The sequence below is a fragment of the Chelmon rostratus genome, chromosome 17 (assembly GCF_017976325.1).
Source record: "Chelmon rostratus isolate fCheRos1 chromosome 17, fCheRos1.pri, whole genome shotgun sequence".
NCBI classification, from domain to species: Eukaryota; Metazoa; Chordata; class Actinopteri; order Chaetodontiformes; family Chaetodontidae; genus Chelmon; species Chelmon rostratus.
Genome location: NC_055674.1, coordinates 6,523,735 through 6,544,651, shown reverse-complemented (window position 1 = coordinate 6,544,651; position 20,917 = coordinate 6,523,735). Strand labels below are relative to the sequence as shown.

Below are 20,917 nucleotides of genomic sequence, written 5' to 3'. Positions count from 1 at the left end.
TGCCGCTCGTCTCCCCACTCGTTTTGAGATCACAAGAGGCGTGACAAAACAGGCTGGAATGACAGATATGGGATTTTATCGCAGATCTGTGTCACAGTTTTCACTTTGCTTCAAATGTATGTGTCATCTTTGCGTTTGTGACACTATTTCAACATGTGTATTTTTTGATCAGGGTTTCTTGTTGATAAAAATGATTTCAAAACACGATTTGCAGAAAAAAAGAGAGTGGAGTTCAATTTTGATTCTGTTAACTCCACAGCCCTCTGCAGGAAAAGCCATTTCCTTCAAGGCAGCCTTTGGAAAATCCACCACCCACCTCCTCTCCTCTGATTCTCCATTTGTCTTTTCTCTGATCTGATGCCAGTTGACAGAGAGCAGTTTGTACTGTGACACACGACCATCAGCATCATAACACAGATCTGTGCCATGTTGACTCGACAACTTGTAATCTCTGCTGCCCTGCTTGTGCCACATCTGTCACTGGCTGTGTCTCTCACCAACATGCTTGTGCAACCTTGCACTGTATGCTTGTCAGACAAGTGTGTGTGTGTGTGTGTGTGTGGGTGGGGGCTAGGGAACTGCAGACAGCTTTGTGGAACAGCTGACCTGTTGTCAAGGCGACCGATCTGCAGCGACGGCCGCTGTCATACTCGCCTCAGCTAATGACTGCCTGTTTTGATTGATCCCTTTTATTTCTTTTTCAGTTTCTTGTAGGTAATTTTTTTTGCCGCTTGCTCTTTTGATTAAAAACAGTTCTGGCAGTAGCATTCCTATTAGACTGTCAGGGTAATTCCCATCGAAGAGGAAAATTGCTCCTGTTATTCTTATTATTTAAAGAAAATCAGCACCTCTGTTACTGTGCCTGTCTCCCTCGCCAGGTAGCTGATAACAGAGATAATTGTATGAACCCAGCTTCTTTCCGAGGGTCAGAAATCCCTGTACTGATAAGGACAGCTGCTGAAGGGGGTGTTTTGCTTCTAGCAGTTGAGGCGTGTTCTGAGGCTATTAAGGTCACTCATTGTCTGTGTCTTCACCGAGTATCATCCCAATTTGTGCTCTTCAGTTTAACCTTTACCGCTCTCCCTGTTTGGCCTTGTTTGCAGGCTCTCAGCTGTTGCTGCATAGTTTTAAGGTCTAATCACCTGGCGCCGAGCTACATACCTCTGCACACCTGTCACCAACAAACACACCTCCGAAAGACACTGTATGCCTATTAGTCCGCTACAGAAGCTGTCATCAGCAGCTGCCGCACAATTGTGTGTTTTAAAAGTCAAATAAAGATGCTGGTGCTTGGATTTAATATCATAGCAAGTACAATGACACTTGCAAATGTTATAATCCCATTAAATGAAAATGCTGCTGAGTGAAATGCAGCCGAAGTCTGTGAACTCCAGACTCATTTTTCTTAGTTTCGCTCTTCACAGTCGCTCCAGTTTGGCTGGTGGAGCCGAAGGTGTCCTCTCTTTAATGTTTCCCTTGTTTTCTCAGCACCTCGCCATCGCTCCTGCCTACATGTGTTCTGATAAATCATTTAATCAGCTGATGTAAGTGATGAATGAATTGCAGTATGTAATGCAATTCACCACTTTGATTGATAACCCGTGGCCAGAGCCTAACTAATCTGACAACAGATGTGTTCCTGTGGGAGAGTGCTTGTTAGGTTAGCCCGTTGGCTCTGTCTGGAACGAGAATGGCAGCGTGCTAATACTACAAGAGGCTTGGCAGCAGGTCTGCCGGGAGTGGAGGCAACAAACTACATGTCAGAGCCAGCTCAGTAATCCTGCCCCGTAAAAAGAAGTAACCCTAACTGTGCTGCTGCACCAGCAGCTGAGATCCCCTTATTTAACCAGCAGCAATGACAAGATTTACTGCAAATTACACATCATTACACGATCATTAGAAAACCTTGGGCTCCCAATCTTAGCAGCACAAATCGGGCTTTGGCTTCCACTATGCTGGAATAATATTAGAATAATAATCTTGTTTTGGTGCTTAAGTGTTTAATTAGATACAAGAACAAAAAAAAAACAAAACATGACATTGGCAATTACCTTGCATTTGTAATGGAGTGCTGTGATTGTCTCTTTGGCTGTGGAACCTGTTAGTTAATTAGGGGTTAATTCAATAGTAAACAAACATAAATAATAGTCAAAACTGAACCAGGCCTTTAGTGTCTGGTCTGGCAGATCTGACCCGCCCCCAGCTCTTATTGGACAAGATATTTTATATCTTATAAGATGATTTTTCCCCCACTGGAAGAAAATGCTTCGTTCCTGTACACAAACCTTGATTTTTTTATGTTACGTCTCTTTTATTTCACACATCTCATTACTTGCTGGTTTGACCCAAGGGAGCATTTTAAGAGATTTTGAGCTTGAATGTTGGTTTCCGCTGTATCTTTAAAAAGCCATCCCAGCTCTCATTCCTGTACATGCAGTTTGGAGGTTTTGACACTTTCCGACCGCCAGTCTTTGCAACATTCCTGCAAATTGCTGTTGTATAATCAGCTGGATGCTGTCAGTATGTTGGCCTCTAGAGACAAGAAACAGCAAGAGGCTCTGACCTGTCCAGAGCCGGCTTAATGAACCTGCAGTCGGTGATGTACAGTAACAAGAAATGCTGTCTTACTGTGTAAAAGTATATTTCTAATAATTAGTGCTTTGCTCAAGCGTTCCCATTTATAATGATTTTTTGTTCTTTGTTCTTTTGTTTCATTACATTCTGAAAGAAAATGTAATATTTTTAATATTTAAACTCTACGTATTTGACCTTTATGTATGCAGACATGTCTGCTGAGCAGCAGCGCCCTGTTAACAGTTTAATGAAGTAACAAGGACAGGCAGATACTTTAATAAAACAGAAAGCAGACAGTATACAGTGTGCAGGCTCAGTGAAAGCAGTCACAAGCAGGCACGATTATTGAGTTCTTGAAGTTACAGAGAAACTTTGCAGTTAATTATATTTCTCTGTAAACAATAGGGAGCGATTGGTCTTGATTTAGCTGGTTGGTGATATTGCTAGCAAGGTGTATTTGCTTTAGCCTTAAAGTGCCCTGTGAACTGTTTTTGTAACCAGTTCCTTTTTTTTACATTCAGTTTTACTCACCGAACCACATTGTTTGTATCCTCAAGGTCATTTCCTTCCTCATGAAACATTTTCATAAGATTTTGTTCAAAATCCGCATTGTTTGAACGTTTTGCATTGGCATTGTTCCCATCCATGTTTATTTGCTAGCAGCCCTCTTCTTCCCTGCCTTTTGTTCTTGATCTCGGTGCCTTACTGCCACCTGTGCTGCAGATCAGTAGAATAGAAACCACTGGCTTCGATATGTGTGCATGCAAAGGACCAACAAAAGAGGGACCCCCTCATAAAAACACTGCTCCATAGTGCTCCATAGCTGCCATTCCCCACCTGCGCTGTTGTTGTGTTCCGCCACCTGACCCCCTCACCCACCAGCACACCAGTCCCATTTCCTCATTATCTCCCCTGGACATATACCAGCCCTCTTTCCCCCAGGCGTTTGCCAGATTGTCTAATTCACTACCTGATCTTAGCATTCCAGCCTTGCTTCCTGTTTCTTGCCTGCTTGTTCCTGAGCGCTGCCTGTTTCGCCTGCCTGCCCCTTGCATGCTTAGTTTGCCCTCACTGACTGATTACCTGTTGCCAAACTCTGCTTTGAACTCTTAACAAGTCATCGATTGATTGCTTTCAACTGCTCTGCCTCTGAGTCCTGCTTCCGAGTCCACATCTCCTATAAATGCCTAATGTGTAATCAAACAATTTCCTATATTTTACATTCAGGAAACAAGGAGAAATATTAGCATTCGGTCAGTTATAATTCTCAGTTGGTTCCTAACTGCAAGCTACCCCTTTCACATTAGACGTAGTTTTTGATTCATTGCTATTAAAAAATATAGATTAGTGGAGCTTTAAGTATTAATTTTAATGACTTTTTACACTGCCAATACAATATGCATTTCAGGCAAGAGTTGGCGACACAGTCCTACTGTACACACAAAGCAGAAACACAATTGTGAAAAGATTTATAACTCCCTCAATGCCTTCTTCCTCCGCTGTAGCCCCCTCCTTCATAATAACCCTGCTCATCTCATGAATATGCAGACCCTCTGTGTGTCAGCTCAGATACAGACGGCTCTGTAAATCTTCCGTTTATGTCCTAAGAATTTCTTTTCTGCTTAAGCGGCTTGACCAAATTTCACCCCATCAGTTGTATTTCAGTTAGTGGGTGCTTTGCAGAATTTTATGCGCCTACATGCATCTGTGTGTGTGTGCGTGTGTATGTGTGTGCGTGTGCTGTGTTGTTAACATTATAGGCCCAACGGGACAGATAATGACCTACTGGACCTGAGTGAGTCACTATGGAGTCCTTGGCAGTCATAACAGAGGTATCTCAGTTACCCGTGACCTCTACCTGAGTGCCTTTCTGCCCACTTTTTATTTTTCATCGACTGTGGCACCCCCTGTCTGTCAGGCGAGGTGGTGCAAAACAGTGGCTCGAACGTCTTTAATGTATGCACCTTTCCTTTCAAGTGTCTTTGCCTTTGGTTCATGTCTGTTTTGAGGGAGATATGTGGCGATGTGTGAGCAAGATAAAAGAACAGCTGGCAGATTCTGATTGGACAAGCGTTTTCATCCACCTTCCTCAACCAGAACTGGCCTGTTTGCATGATAAACAGTCACAGTCAGCCCCTCAGGAAAGTCTGTTTTTTTCATCCGAGTTCTGCCTCTGTCCCCTCTCTCTCCCTCCTGAAGTCTCTTTCTTTCTGTAGCCACATTAAGTTGTTTCCTCACCTGCTGTAATTATTTCATTATAACAAACAGCTGCTTGTTGGCTGTTTTGTGTTTTGTTTGGGCATGCTAAATTAATAAATTTTATACTTGAGAAAGGTACTGTTAAGCTCTTCTGAATGGCAAATATAGCAATGGGAAAAACTCCTGCGGTCAGTTACAGCATTAATAATTACAAAAACAAATCAAGAGGAATGTCTGAATGAAAGCCTGTATTTATAAAACGAAGTCCGTGGTTGTCAGAGTTCAGTGTGTACATCTTGTAGGACAAGAAGAACCAGTTGAATGGTACCACAGGTGATGGTGTGGCCCAACTGCAAAATCAGTCTTTTAAGCTTTGTTCTGTTGCTGCTTTCATCACTTGGCCCACTGGCTCAGCAGTGCGCCGCATTGTGCTGCTCTGCTGAATCCATTGAGATCAACTTGAAAGCGCACCAGCCACTGCGCTAATACGGAAGCAGTACCTCCATCTGACAGCTGCAGGCTGAATTTAACATGTACAGAGAGATATGTGTTTGTTTGCTGTTGTCTCTGTGTGTTCCACTGTGAGTGTTTTGGGGGCTGTATGAAAAGGCAACAAGTCCACTTTGGGCCTAAAGTGGCCCTTGTAGGTTTAAAGTAACAGAAGGTGAAATAAATAAATGCTGCCTCCCATCTATCAAACCAGTTGTGGTCTGCGCTGTTGCCCTCCTGCCGCTGTTTCCTCAGCCTTGCTGCATCTCACTCTGTGTCCAATAATATTAATGGTGGTCATTTGGCATGGTCATATGAAGTAGTTCAGGAAATGTTTGACTGGTCTGCACATTTCTACACTATCTTCCATCCGTGCCAGGCTTTGTATGTGTGCAAAATCTTCTGTTTGTGTTTGTTTATGGTCGATGTTTATGTACATGTGGCGGTGCGCCAAGCTCATTACATTGCCCTGTATGTGGTCGTATTGTCAGCAGCAGCCTTGTCGTGATGATATGATGACTCAGGCCTGGAGTCCGCTGTCTCCGCCATTCATCCTCACAGTGTCTCACGCTCCCAGCTGTGTTCATGGGATATAATATAAGCAACTGTGGACCAATGGTTAGAACAGAGAAACTAATCGAGAAAATGGCTAAAAAGTAGATGTCACCATAACACCAGCTGTTATATGCATGCTGTTGCATGCTGTTACTTACACGCTCCGCTCTAAACCATGGCGCTGATGTTTTTGCATGAGCAGCTGTTTCTTTGTTTTATCTGGCTTGCATTTAGTTGTGTGTGGTGTAAAAAATCTATTTTGATAATCTTGAAACTGACTTTAGATCAGTAATTCATCATAAAATCAAAATTTGGTCATTTTTTTGAGTGCAGGCTTCAAATCAAACTACACTACACTGTCTAACTGCATATGAATTTTCATTACATGATGAATTTACTAGAAGTAGCAACAACAGTGGCTGTAGTAAACATCTGTGCTTTGTTGTAAATAATGTAAAAACACTGGTAGTGTGTTTAAACGAGTAAAATGACTGGGGGTTGATTCATGCTGCATTGCATCCCTCTCCATACAGTGCTGTTTAGGTCTGTGACTGAGGCATCTTCCGCCTGTGACTAGCGGTCAGTGTTGCGCCCTGCAGGTCAGAGGTCCAGGTATCCTCTCAGAGGAGGTGCAGCTCTTTGAAGGTTCTCTGTATACAGGCAGGCATCGAGTCTCTGCGCTCTCCAAACATCTTATTTTCCATCTACCGTCTCTTCAACTCTATTACCTCTGCCCGTCTCCATCTAGCATCTTATTGAAGGTAGCATCGGCATCCCCAGTGAGGTAAACTGAGCAGCACTGATGTAATGAGGTGCGGCTGGAGTGTCTTCCTCACACCCAGTGGTGGTGGTCGTGTGCTGACTGAACTGGTTCAACAACAGGCTGTAATTAAGAGGCTCTCTCACCTGCTGCTGGCCTGCTGTTATTCCAAAGACAGCCAGCTTTTACCAGGATGACAAGCGAAACAGAGGTGCATTATGCCTGCTACCCTCACCCCTTCCTCCCCCTTCTCTCTCTCCGTTTGCACATTTATATATCATCTCTTGCATTTATCCTCCAGTTGAGTACACACAGATTTGTTGTTTTCAGCTACAGAGGGCCCCAGAGATGTTGCCGTGGAGCTGTAGCACGCTCTAATTGTCTGAGTGTGCACCATTGTGTATTAACAGGTGCTTTGCTGGATCCATATAACTGCTGCAATTTTAACTTGGCTGCCTCCACAATATTCCCCAGCGCTGCTCTGGGAAACTGGAGGGAGGTGGCGAGGGTTGGTGAGTGAGAGGAATATGATGGATAGCCAGAGGAGAGCAATAGGTGAAAAGATGGGCACGTCACTTCTTATTGTACATGTTGTAATGATCAAGAGGGCGTTCCCATCTCCTTGTGTGGAGTAACAGATGGCAGTTGTCTATGTCAGTTTTACGTGAGGCAGCCTGGAGGCGTCTGATTGTCTCTGCCTGTTCCCACGTCCAGCGGTACAGACATTCAGGCTGACCTTCTTCTGATGGCTTGCTCTCACTGCCCAGCCGTCAATTTCACCCCTTTTAACTCTCCTCTCCTCACACAGCAGTGCCTTGGAGCTTCCAGAGATTGCCTTAATGGAGAGAAAAAAGTGAAGTGCACATGCCCGCTGGGTTATGTGTCTTCATACCCGGAGTCTCATCGTTTTAAGTGAGGAGCACGCTTAACCAGTGAGAACACTAAAAGGGCGAGATAACAGAGATGGAAACAAAAGTTCCTTTTTCAAGTTCGGTCACTTCTTTGCTGGCTATTCATTGAAATCCAAATGTCGTCCTTGATATATCTGTGGTAGCACATTTCAAGGTTTGTGTGACAGCTTGCCAGTGATTTTTCTTTTTGCAGCAGGGACACCACAGATAGTCAACAGCCAGCACATGAGATGGTTTCAGTGTGTTAATGTGGCAGGCTTTCCAACTGCCCTCATATGGCTGCAGGTAATATGGCCCTTAGCTGTCATTTAAAGTTTTAATACATGTGGAACTACAGCCCCCTAGTTGGTTCTTGAGTGGTGACTTGCAGGCTTTTTAGAGGCCTGATAGGTGTTTTTTAGAAGGTTGTATTTAATCCAGCCACACCCCTCTCTCCTTCTAGTTATTTGTCTTAACTGTTCCCACTGGAGCGTACAGACTTACAATTGCCAACAGCTGCAGGCATTGCTGATTGGCTTATTTCCTGTTGCCTGTAGCCTTAATAGCCTAGTGCCGAATTTGCTGTTTTCACCTACTTCTACTCGATTTTACCTCTTCCATCCTTCTTTGCTGGTTATTATTCAGCTGGTCTATCCACCCTGTGCTGTCACAGCCGGCATCCCACAATGAGCCCTGCCATGCTTGCAGTAAATTAGGCTGCGTATCAGAGGAAAGAGCTCGCCTTGCCTTCCCCAACCATCTGCATAACGACAGACCTTCTACGGGGGACACTGCACTATCAGAGTAACTTTAAAAAAAGAGCTGTCTCCCTTTTAATAAATCGATTCAACATGGAAGAATGCAAGAGTAATCACAATAATAATGCCTTTCCAGAGACAAAGCTGTAAATATGACAGCATAGAAAGATGACTGGAAGGATAGAAATGCATAAATATAAATATATACTCATATATATATATATAGATTGTTGGGTAAAAAATCACCAACAGTACCACACAGAGGCTGAATGAATGAATACATGTATTTTATTTGTGTCTGTCCTCAGCGCACATTAATACAGATGTTGCCACATTAATTTAAAAGAGTGATGAGAACCTCTCTACAAGAGCTGTGAGACACAGATCAAAGTAAATTACATAAAAACAAGAAAAGAGTAATGGCACTACTAAACATATCATTTTACACACTTATTAAAAATTGCCTTTCTTTAGGACTTTGGTGGCAGGCTTCAACTCACTCATGAATACAAAATTTCATCTAGATAATTAGTTTCCCGCATAGTTTTAAGTCTTGACATGATGTTCTGGACAGAAAGTTCAGTTTCAGGGACTTCTTGAAACTGGTGTTATGTTTTTCAATTTATAACCCTCTTAGTTATTTATGCAGTCACACCACTTCTTTTCCTTGATGCCTGACAGTGCACCGTCAGGACTATTCAAATCACAGCGAGAGAAGACCTTGTATGTGCCAAAGAGGTGAGACAGACAGTATTCAGAGAGCTACATTTTAAATGAAAGACATAAGTAATTAACATTTTGCAGTCACAAAGCCCTCGCTGACAATCAGTTTGATGTCTAAGAAACTGCTTTACCAAACCTTTACTTTCTATAGATATTAGAGTTAAAACGCTCAGTTATCAGTCGTTCCACAGAATATTAATCTGCAACAGTTCTTTCAGAAGAAATGCACAAATTGTCCTATGTTCACAATATGTGAATATTTACTGTTTTACCTATCATATATATTGTATCATTTGTCATATATGATAGTATACTAAATATATTTTGGTTTTGAACTGTTGGTTTAATAAAAAAAGCTGATTTGAAGACATCACCTGGGACCAAATAAACCATATAATATTCTTTTGGAATCTGAAGATCAATCAATAATGTAAATAATTGTTAGTTGCAGCCAAATACACCTTAAATGCATCTCCCACCCTTTTTATGTCACAGCAGAAAGTATATGGACATTTGCCTCCCAAACAATATTTACATGCATTTCCAATATAGCATTAATACTGGGGTGACTCATGTAACCTCAAGCTGTAGCTGGTCATGTGACAACAAGTATAGACTCAAAGTGTTTGAAGTTCCCGTGAATTTTGATTCAGCTATTAAAGAATGCAGAGCTCTGTTTGCATATGTGCAGTCTGCAGCTTTCTTCTCCCTCTGTGGTGCCTCTCTTACCCCCTCCACTCCCTCTGACCCACTTGTTTAACATGCCCAAAATATAAAGCTACAGCGCCTGCCTCTTCCAAGTCCATCAAAGCACGCCCGATCCACTTTTCCTTCTCACCTGCTGATTCTCCACACCATATGTCCATGCATATGATGAGCAGCAACTTCCCTTCCTGGGTTGAAAGTCCGGTTCGGCAGATGACTGAAGGGGGGGGGGGGGGGGGGGGGGGGAGTAGATACAGAATATTATTATGTCTGTGTTGATGGCTGTGGGTGGGTGGTTTGGCAAATACCGCATGTCACGGATTGAATTTCCCTACATATATAAATAACTTACTGAAGGCGGTGGAGACGAGTGACTCAAAAAGTGAAAAGTTGAGAATATGGCTCAGGGAAATGCAGGACAGCTCTCCATAACTGTGGGGAAGAAATGGGTGTTAATTACAATATATAACAAAACTACCAAAAAAAATAAATATATATATATATGGATCATCTTCAATGTGTGGACCAACCTCCCCTCGTGGAGGGAGGTTTGAGGCTTCATCTATTTTGCATTTATCCACAAACAGACTAAATGGAGTTGAACTGCTTAATGAGGCTGTATTGGTTGTCAAGAGCTGTTTTTTTGGTAGTTTGTTTTGCCTTGCAGTATCTTTTTCTCTGCACAGGTGATTTCACCTTGTCTGTTTGTCTCGTCTTATCTCTCATTGCCCACTGCAGCGGGCTCTTTTTATTTAGGCAGGTTAATGCTCTTGACTGTGCTCCCTATCTGGGCAGTGCAGCCCGGGCCTCGTTGGCTGGGCTCACAGATTTTATCGGCTCTGATTACGGGCTGCCGTTGTCATTCGGGTCTTCTATTATTTCGTTGACCAACATGCAGCACCTTTTCTTGGAGGCTCTGTGTCTTTGCAGTTGCAACTTGGTCTGCTGCAGACCCAGACTTGCTCACAGACACATTGCATTCATGTGATAAAGTGTTCACCAGAAACCCACCCATCAAGGCTCTTTTATGTAGGTTTAAATGATGCTGGCATTGCGTGGGCTTGCACAGATTGTTTTGGCTGTCAGGGTTATTGTCTGCCAGCTTATGTGGAAATATATTGGCTGTGAATGACGAAAGTAAAGATGAATAACCTGTTCCCATTTTCTATTCTTACTCTCCTACCCACACAGCTTTTACTCCTGCTGTGTTCAAGATGAGAGCTTTGTATGTCCTGTACTGGATTTGGAAAGTATATCCACGAACTGCGGTTCAGGAAGTTTTTGGGCTTCATTCCAACCCACTGGTGTAAAGAATTGCATGGAGTTGATTTTTTTGGAAGTTGTTTGTTAGGACTTAAACTTTCTTACATTGACACCTATAAATGTTACTTATACGGTTTTATTGATGGAGTGTTTCGTTCTCTTTGCCACTTTATGTTTGTCTTGAGGCAGCATAGCCAGCTCAGCTTTTCACTGTCGTTGTGGATGCTATGTCACAATAATAAGCCATAGTACATATGCTCAGCTTTGCCAGCCATTGTAATGGGGCCCTTGAGTCAGCTCCTTGTTAGCTGATGCACAATAAGCTACGGCCTAATGAAGTGTAAACCAGAGATCTGGGAGGCTGCGAGGGGGCCAGATGAATATGGCTGGTGGCCTTGGTGCGTGGCGGAGAGCTCAATGCTAATGCTATTAGCCGGGAGGTCAGTCTATTTCGCTTCACCCCTGCTCAGTTTATCAGCACTTCATAATGTGTTGGATGTAAGGGCATGGTGTCGAAACAGCAGAGCACACTTGAGTGTGATATCGCTCAGAAAGTGAATAGACTGAGAAATGGCTTTGCGCGAGCGCGCAGTTTGATTGCCACTGCGTTTAAATGATCGTGGACCTTCTGCCCTTAACAGACTTCCTCTCTGTTAAGGTTTGTCCACTGGAGAGCGTAACAGTTCTGCTGGGCCTCCATCTGGCCAGCTTCCTCTTGTCTTCCTCTGCGTTCATTAACAGTCCATTTGTTGCTCCTGCCCCGAGGAGCCTCCCTCTGCTGATGCTCGCTCAGTTCGTCCTAATGCTGCTGATGAGCCTTTAATGTACAGATGGTCCACTTCATTCAGACCTATTAAGCCTCAGCACTTTTTAAGCTAATAGTTTAACCAGTGTTTATTATTATTATTATCATCCATATCTCAATTGATTGTTTTTCTGCCTGCTTAAAGTCTGAAGTTTAGTCGGAGTTAATTTGTTATGTGGTCAAAAATGAGTTAATGTCTTGTGACTTTAATAGACATTATCTATGAATTATTTCTGTGTGCATGATATACAATATTCATTTGCCATTCTGCAGTTTATTGTACGACACTATTAGTATTCATAGAAAACCATTTTCCCATGTGTTAACCCTTATGAATACATAATAATGCATATATAATGCATTAAGTAATTGTAATTCAGAGAAAGAGCTATCCTTTCACAATAGCTCTTTTCTGATGGTCATGTGACTTGTTCTGGTGTGTTTGCTTGCACATCTGTGCACAAACACACAAATTAACCCTTGGCATGTTTCTCTTCTAGCCAACGCCGGGGCCTGTTTTCCTAAGCAAGGTAACTCACCGGGCAAATGGCTCCCCGCTCTTTAATCACGCTTAAAGTTCATTCGTTTTTCCAGTCTCATATTTTTTGTGTAACCATACCGTCTCCTTCCCCTCCTGTGTGCTTTCCACCTCGGGCTGTGGTGTCTGTCAGTTGGAGCTCTGATAAAAGGCCAGGGGCTGTCAGAGTGACGCGCCTCCTTAAAAAACGGACAGCAGAATGAGTAACCTCCAGACAAGGGACAGTGAGAATATGTAGAGGAAGTGTCAGTTGGTGTCAAGGGATGGAGGGAAAGTTCAGAGAGATGGACAGGAGTTGGTGAGAAAGAGCAAAAACAAGGACAGTTATGAAAGAAATGTTCCTTCATGTTCCCAACTGACTTTCACTCACTTCAGTTTTCAGTATTTTGTTGTTCTCTGTTTCCTAAGAAAACAATGCAAACTACTTCAGATGACAAGCAGGCATATCACAATGGAATATCCAGCAAAACAAATTCAGTTTGAGCCTCTTCCTTTGATCTATTGTAGAAGCATTTTACTTTTCTCATTTTTCTTCCCTTCAGAACTTGAAATCAATAATTCTGCAGGGAACCGCTCCGTCCTGGTGGCAAATAGTCTAACATCCCATCCCATTTCTCTCTCTCTCTCCCTCTCCCTCTCTCTCTCTCCTGTCCTCTGTACCTTATTTTTTCCACTCTCCTTTTCTCTGCTCCATTTGTTTCCACCTGTGTGTGCCTGCTCTGTGTGTATGTACGTCTCCACCCTGAAATTTCTCTGCATGTTTGTGTGGGTGGTGATACACCTCTTTCTTGCACACCCCTTCCTTCCTCTTTTCCTTCATCCTCCCTTCCCTTCTTCTGTCCTCGTCCCTCAGATCCCGAGCGTGGTGGCAGTCACATGATCTCCACAGATGACTTGGAGTATCCGCGGGAGTACCGGACGCTGGGGAACAGCGCCCGGCGCTTCTCCAATGTGGGCCTGGTGCATACATCTGAGCACCGCCACACCGTCAGCGCCGCCCAGAGCCTGGAGGCCCTGACCAACCTGCATAAGGCTGACATGGAACGCAAGAGGGACGCCTTCATGGATCACCTGAAGAGCAAGTATCAGCAGCAGCAGCAGCTGCAGCATCCACACCACAGCCCCCACCACAACCCGCCATCGCCCTCACCCTCCCACGCCAGCATGAGGGGTACGTCAGAGCGGTCTGCACGAGAACAGGTACGTAGTTCACCTCATGAGGATTTCTTTCCCTTGAAAAGAACTGTCATCCCAGCGTCATTGTCAAATTAATGTGGATTTGCTGTTAGTCAATGCTCTGTTTTTTACTTTTCTGCCATTTGGAGCCGTGTATGACGCTTCCTGTGGTGCTCAATGCGTGTTTCTTTTGGTAATCAAACTGGTCCGTGCTGTTAATTTGATGACAGAAAGGCCCATCACGTATCACTTAAAAGTTTGGTTGGTATCATATATATCGTCGCGACAAAAAGTCTCTTGACAGCTTACATCCAGAGTGAAAGCAGCACAATGCTGCACATTGTGCTCATTGAAATCATTGAGGGAGCGAAAATAAGTAGTGGAAGGCAAGGCAAGGCTGTCAGGTGTTCTTTGTGTCTGTGTTATTAGAGGTTTGTCATTAAACTGTCATGGCCAAGCTTTTCTTAGTTTCTCTGACGCCAGAACCTGCAGAACTTTTTAAAGAGGGGCAAGACTGACTCTGTTGAGGTGTACATATGCACATGCAGTTCTCTGAACACCAGGGGAATAACGTTTTTGCTTTTCTTTTTATCAATTCTTCTCCTTCTCCAAGTTTGAACTCTGACCAGTTTCGCAGCCTGGACAGCTTTCTCACTGTCTTTTCTGTCTCACTCACTCACACTCACACACACACACTCACACACTCACACACAGAAATACATACAAATGCACATACTGTACTGTACACAAGCACGCTCTTTGTGTGAGCACCACTGCTGTAGGTGTGTGTTTGTAAAAAAGAGTAAAATTGGTGTAATGATGTGACACACGCACATGAGGGGAGAGGGGAGAAAATGAAAGGGAGAGAGGGAGCGAATGAGTGAGGGTGGGCGGGTGAAAGACAGGTGGAGTCCATAGTTGCCATGGAAACCTCTCCCATAAATGGCAAGTAGGGATATCGCATTGCAAAGGTCAGGTTGTGTGGAGAAGGAGGAACTGTACAATAATGAAGACAGAGGGGAGACGGCAACGAGTGGAAGGCAGAAATAAATTTGAAGCAGCAGCCGGGAGAGTGGACAGATCTTGAAGTGACAGGGCATTTTCACTGCATGGGAGAGGAAGCAGCAGAGCCCAGGAATCCTTGTCATCTCGTGGATGTGCAGCGCATGGACAGCGAGTAAGGAGGGAGGGGGGCGGGGAGGAGCTGGAGAGGAGCGCAGCAGCCAGTCAAGCAGCCCGCTGCTCAATTAGCCAGCACCAGCAGGAGCCAGCCACCCATCTGCGAAAGAGTTAATCGGCTGGTGTTGTAATGAATTAAATAAAGAGTTTCCGCCGCATGTGCTACTGGAGAGCGAAACGGAGAGAGAGAGAGAGGGAGGCTGAGTAAGGGAGGGAGGGTTAGAAAAGCAGAGGGAGGGAGAGACGGGCAAAAATGCGATGAGGATTCGCTGCACCTGACGGACAGCCTGGGATGACTGGAGTGGTGGACAGGCACAGGTGCACTGCAGGTGAGATGGGACTGGAAGCTTGAAACTGGAAGCCGGAGGCTGTTGCAGAGAGGTGTGTGTGTGTGGGATAAGGATGTGCCAGCTGGGATTAGATTCCACGCCTGTTGTGTTTGTTGTGGTTGTTGTGGTGACGGTGTGCATATGCTCAGCAGGCAGAAGCCCAGGCTAGACGAAGGCTGAGTGGACGATACTGTAAACCGCACACAGAGCCTTTTGTGCGTCTGTTTGGGTGAGCGTTAATTTGCTGTGCAGACCAGAGCAGGTGTTTTTAAATCAGAGAGAGAAGAGCGAGAGAGGCTGCGGTAGCGTCAAGACACCAAACTAGACCGGAGGAGGATCGAAGGGGGGAAAGAGTAAGAATGATTGAGATGGGGGGGGGGGGGGTGCAGAGAGGATGACGACATGAGAAAGAGATGGAGGTGGAGGAGGGGTGGTGTGAGTGCAGCCTGCTTTACATGCAGGTCAGGTAATGTAGTGCTCCACTCTGCCAGGCTACGTCCTTCTGTTGGAGCTCTATGGCCAACTCCAATGAGTGCACATACACGCCTGTGTGTAAATGTATACATGGGTGTCTTTACTTGTCAGTCAGGTATGCATTCAGCCCCTCAGCCCCAAGTTTAAAATGACATCTCAAACACACATCAGTAATGCTGTCTCCTTGAGGCTCACAGCATATTTAATTCAACAGGAGGTTAAAAATGATGGACATTTGAGCTAAGTAGTGGAGCCTCAGTCAAGAGTTTGGTCGTCATCTGGGATTATGGCTGAATGAGTTCGGATGATAACGATTGACAGCATAAAACAGTGTCTTGAATATAATTTCTGCACAGAATGAATGCATTGATTTCAGTGGTGACTGTCAGGATAAGGAGAATGGTGAAGGGGTATTGAAACAGGCCCCCATTTAGTTTGCTCTCACACCCTCTCAGTGCAGTATTTGCAACTCAAAGTCCAGGCTCAGCGTATCTGTGGCTGCCAGCGGACTAACAGTTAAAACAACACGAGGCGGTGTGGAAATGAATGTGTTTACTTTACCTGGGAACTGTGAGTAAGCCTCATTAAAGCAACGAACAGAGAAACACTGGCAGATACAGACACACACAACCACAAATCACTTCTGCACCATTAAAGCCAGCCCTCAGAGTCATTTAGCTTTGTGGGAAAATAAAATCATTAACGTTGTCTGAACAAGTGAGCAGCAATTATTTATGACGCACCAATGGTGCCCCTGAGCCGCTGTCAGTTCAACAGATCGTCTAGGGCGATGCTTTACTGGCTGGCTACACCGAACAAATGACTGACATGTGATCAGGTAGTCAAGGCCAATGTGAGTCCAACCGGTGAAAACCTGTATTATCTCTGAAAGTAACCCAGATTGCTCATGACCTCTCAGTGTGACTGAGAATTATCTTTCTTACAGAGGACATGCAGAGTTTTATAGTTTCAGATCTCACTGTCCCATTACATAGATAAACAGCCTTGTTGTAAGCAATGGGATGATGCATTTTTGAGATCATCAGGGTTTTTTTTAAAGATGGAGAACTAAATCCTTCAGACTTTAGACATACAGGGTTTTCACTGGACAGCAACAATATGATTAAAAAAAAAACAGAACAGCTTGCACGGAGACAGATCAAAGAGTTTTCTTTAATGAAAATTGCTTTGACATACATTGGTATAAATTCATATGCCACGGGGAAAAGGAAGTGTGGGTTGAGATTATGCTCCATATCATCCGGAGCGTCCCACTTGTCTCTTTGCCAGCGAGGCTCGGCGCTCCCACTGGTTTCTTCACATTTACAATTTTAAGGAGCACAAGTTCCCCCCTCCATCAGCCAAACATTATTTGGTGGACAGAATAACAGGCCAATGGTCCACTCTTCTATGATATGCAAATCTGCAAACGCAAACTTCATGGTCAGTTACTCGTTCTCATGAAGCGTAAAGTTCGAATATTTTTCCTTAATGTCTCTGATGGGGTTTATTGCAGACAGCTCACATCTGGATGTGAGTAAGAGTACAGTTACTCGCATGATATTTGTGTATTTATTTTCCATAGCCATACCTAAGTTTGTTGCGGTTGTGGTGATGTTACAGTTGTAGCGGTTATCCCATGATACCACAGTCCCCGAGCGCTCAACAATGACTGTTTCTGTATCAAGTGTGAGAAGCTCCATGTGTAAACCCTGCAGAGGTTTACTGATACCCATGAGTGTGCATTGTGAGTCATCGTATTTTACATTTGGCTATGTTTTGTCACTGTTAATCTTTACTACCATCTATCAGATTTTGAGATGTATCGCAGTTATCCCGCCAGGACTGAATGCCCTACTCTCACCATGTTAACAAAAGTGGAAAATAATTCGCGTGTCCACCACGTGATTCAGATCCACTCCAAAATTGAATTAATTCTTTCTAAGCCCATGCTCCACCATTCCACCAAGTTTCATGAAAATTGGGCGAGTAGTTTTTCCTGCTGGCAAACTGTCAAACGAACCAACAAAACATAACCTCCTTGGCGGAGGAAATAAAATGCCTCGGAATAGCTATTATCTTTTCAGATGCTGGTCGACGTTTTACACCAGTGTTAAATCAGCACTTTAGAGTTGTAATGGGTTTGGAGTATGTAGTGTGCTCACACTAGAGAAGCGGCATAGTATACTCAAAACAGTCAGTATGTATACTAAAATACTTGATTGATTTGTGAGTGTCTTGGTGATGTGCTCTGCACTGTTGTCCCATGATGCAATGCATAAAGTAAACAGGAGGAGCCACTCACAGCTGGAAACAAAAAAAAAACAAAAAAACAAGAACAAATTGTAGATTGTGGTAAAACAGCTCCAGGAACCCTTCTGAAAAGCGTCATTCTTCTACTACAGTTTAATTAACACCCAACTGCACAAGGATTGTGTTATTTCCTGTTGATTTCTTTTATGCTAACTCCAAAACAAAGCTTAAAGCTCAAGTTTGAAATTTTATTAGCAGTGCAATTCCAGTCTGCACAAAACTGCAACATCAGTGTTTTCTTGCATACTAATTTCCAACAATTATGAAGTACTACATGCAGTATACTATTAGTGTCTAATATGGAACTGGGGCACAGCTCTAGCCTCTATACAGTCTGTAAATGGTTACACTGTGTTAGACCAGATGTTATTTAATGATGGCTCAGTTTCTGCTCTCCGAGAAAACGCTTTGGATTAGTGTAATTATAACACTGAATATTGTATCAAAACCAAGCAAGAAGTTGTACCACAAAACATGAATAAAAGAGAGACATGGAGAGCCGGAGAAGAGCATAAAGTGAAAGAGACTGTCAAAGAATGGCATCAGGGCCAAATGAGGCAACATAAAGTGAAAGATTAGATTACAATAAGGTAATAATCAGTTGAAAACGCTCCCCCTGATACTGGTGTTTACTGAAATAATCTAAGCTTCTGTTGAGACAGTATTAAAATGGAAGGCTTATAATGAAAAACCACCAGCTATCATAAATCAAAACTTGCCTGTCACTTTTTTTTCATCCACGCGCCAGGAGAGTAATGCAGGTCCTGCAGAACGGAGGCTGAATGGACCGAAAATTGCCTGCAGATAAGAATAAGAACTGGAATGAGAGTTTGGATTAGAATTAAAATTCATGAACTCTGTGCAATCTTTTTTTAATTTTCCATGTCATTTTGAGGTATTTCTGGGCCATCAGTGGCTTGGCCTGGTTTTGACTGTGGGGTAATTATGTTTTAATGGAAAGCTCACTTCCTGAGGCCTCGGCCAACATGCGGGCACCTTTTCATACATGGCAGAGCCGCGGGAAGGGCAAATGGTCAGATGAGAGATACAGCAGGGGCTGGCGAAAGTAAGCAGGTGAGGTGGCGAGGTTCAGATAGAAACATTACGGCAGGTGGATGGAGAGCGAAAGAGATGGCAGAGAGCGAGGAGGAGACAGAGCGTTTGCCTGTGGTGTCGAAGTCTGGGAGAGAGGCCAACGTCGCAGCCTCCGAGTGGGCTGCTGTTTGATTCGATTTCACTCTTTTCATTTCCTCACCTTCGCCAGTTACAGCCAGCAGCACAATCTTGTTTCAGGTGCGTTGTAACCCGACGCCTGCACAACACAGCCACCCACTACATTAACACCAACCAAACTTAATGATTGTGGTTTATGTAGTCGCATTAGATGAAGCTGTCAGCAATATTAACGAGTTTCATAAATAGCCTGTCAGAAAAGGAACGATTTAGGAAATGCAGCTGATAATGCTTTTCTTTTGGAGGCTGCATTGTATTTTTGTTTGAGACACCTGCACTCAGACTCTTTTGTCCAGCTTGTTTTATTTCCAATATTTCTTTCTGAGAGTGAGCTTCAGACATTATTATAGAAGTAAATATCTAACTTTTCTCTGTCTGTCTCCCTCCCTTCCCTCTTTTGTCCTTCATGAACTCCACAGCAACAGCCCAACTACTGGAGCTTTAAGGTCAGTGCTGCGTGTCTAAGTGTCCCTGTGTGTTTGTTATTCTCCTGTCTATTGTGTGTGTGTGTGTGTGTGTGTGTGTGTGTGTGTGTGTGTGTGTGTGTGTGTGTGTGTGTGTGTGTGTGTGTGTGTGTTCTGTGCTGTGGGATCACGTCAGACTCCTCAAGCATCACAAGCCTATCTCCTCAGTCCCTGTGGCTCATCCAACACCCAGCTCACTTGGCATCTCTCAGCTCTTCGGGCATTGTGTGTGTGTGTGTGTTTGTGGTGTGTGCGTAGGGTTGTGGTGGCAGAGGTGTCAGGGGTGGCGACAGCTTAAACTTCTCCAGCTCCATTTAATCTGCAGAAGACGATTCTCTCGGGATTTATGATACCTCAGTCAGCTAGCATTAATGGCTAGAAGCCATGTGACCTTGCTGAAGTATTACTCAGACTGACTGAGACATTAAGAAGACATTTCAGACGTGCTGCTGAGGCATTACTGAAATAATGCTTTGACATTAGCACAGAGGCTCGAGTCATGGCTGGCCTGCTGAATGTGGTTTATCCACAGGTTGCAGATAGGAAATATGGGTTGTATATATTAGAAAAGGCCAGCATTAAGACATATTGAAAGTGAATATCACTTATGCTGAATTTAAAGAGTTGAGCCCATTTGTTAGCTGGTATTAGAGTGCGGATACCCGACCCAAGCCCGACGAGACCCGTTGGAATACAACAGGTCAGGCTGGGGTCGGACAGAAATTTAAAAATGATTTTCTGACAACAATTGTGTGACAAACTCAGTGCTTCATCTTACATCGACCGCTTTGGGCTCGGGTCGGGTTCAGACATAAAAAGCAGTTTCGGGTCGGGCTCGGTTACTACTCTCTCTGAGTCAGGTCAGGTGTAGACAAAAAAAATACGGCCTGAGCTGTGCTCTAGCTGGTATGCATTGTACTATCACTTTGTTGTGGCATTGCTCTTCGCAGAGGCAGGCAGGGAGGCATGCTATCTAAACAGAAAGAAGAATGTATTGATGTATGCGTGTGTGTGAGAGGGTAGAGCTCAGGGCTTATCTGTGGTGTAGTCTTCTCCGAATCCCTGCTCGCAATATCATTTGGACAGGGTGGAAATGTCACTGAATATCAATAGCCATATGCCCTGACCCATGGGGAAGGCTAAGCAATTCATCCCTCACTCCCACAAGTACTGTAACCTCAAACAAGAGTGCTATGAAATAGAATTTAGAGCCCTATCACATAAATCTAAGACACAACATTCAGGTGGTTTGCAAAACTTTGTAGGAATGTTAGTGTAAAAAGTGAAACTTTAAACATCAAGCACATCCTGAGGTGGTTGTTGTTGTTGAACCAAGAAGAACCGAACCTAAAAAAACGTGTTTCATTACGGAAAATGTTGAAATGCTGAGCTTAAACATAGCAGAGCTGCAAGTAACAATTATTTTCATTATTGATTAATCCGCAGATTATTTTCACAAATAATCAATTAATCATTTTTTAGAGCCAAGG

The 20,917-nt window shown here is 43.8% G+C and overlaps 1 protein-coding gene across 1 annotated transcript in view; it reads left to right on the top strand.

Annotated features, from left to right (window-relative positions):
• The first annotated feature begins 13,120 nt into the window (after nucleotides 1-13,120).
• The window catches only part of si:ch211-278a6.1 (SRC kinase signaling inhibitor 1), a 40,065-nt gene continuing 32,268 nt past the window's right edge, over nucleotides 13,121-20,917 (top strand). Inside the window, exons 1-3 of the mRNA XM_041957608.1 lie at nucleotides 13,121-13,466; nucleotides 18,805-18,809; nucleotides 19,383-19,409. Of these exons, the coding sequence (XP_041813542.1) occupies nucleotides 13,136-13,466; nucleotides 18,805-18,809; nucleotides 19,383-19,409 (363 nt within the window). The 5' untranslated portion in view covers nucleotides 13,121-13,135. The remainder of the gene's footprint in view (nucleotides 13,467-18,804; nucleotides 18,810-19,382; nucleotides 19,410-20,917) is intronic.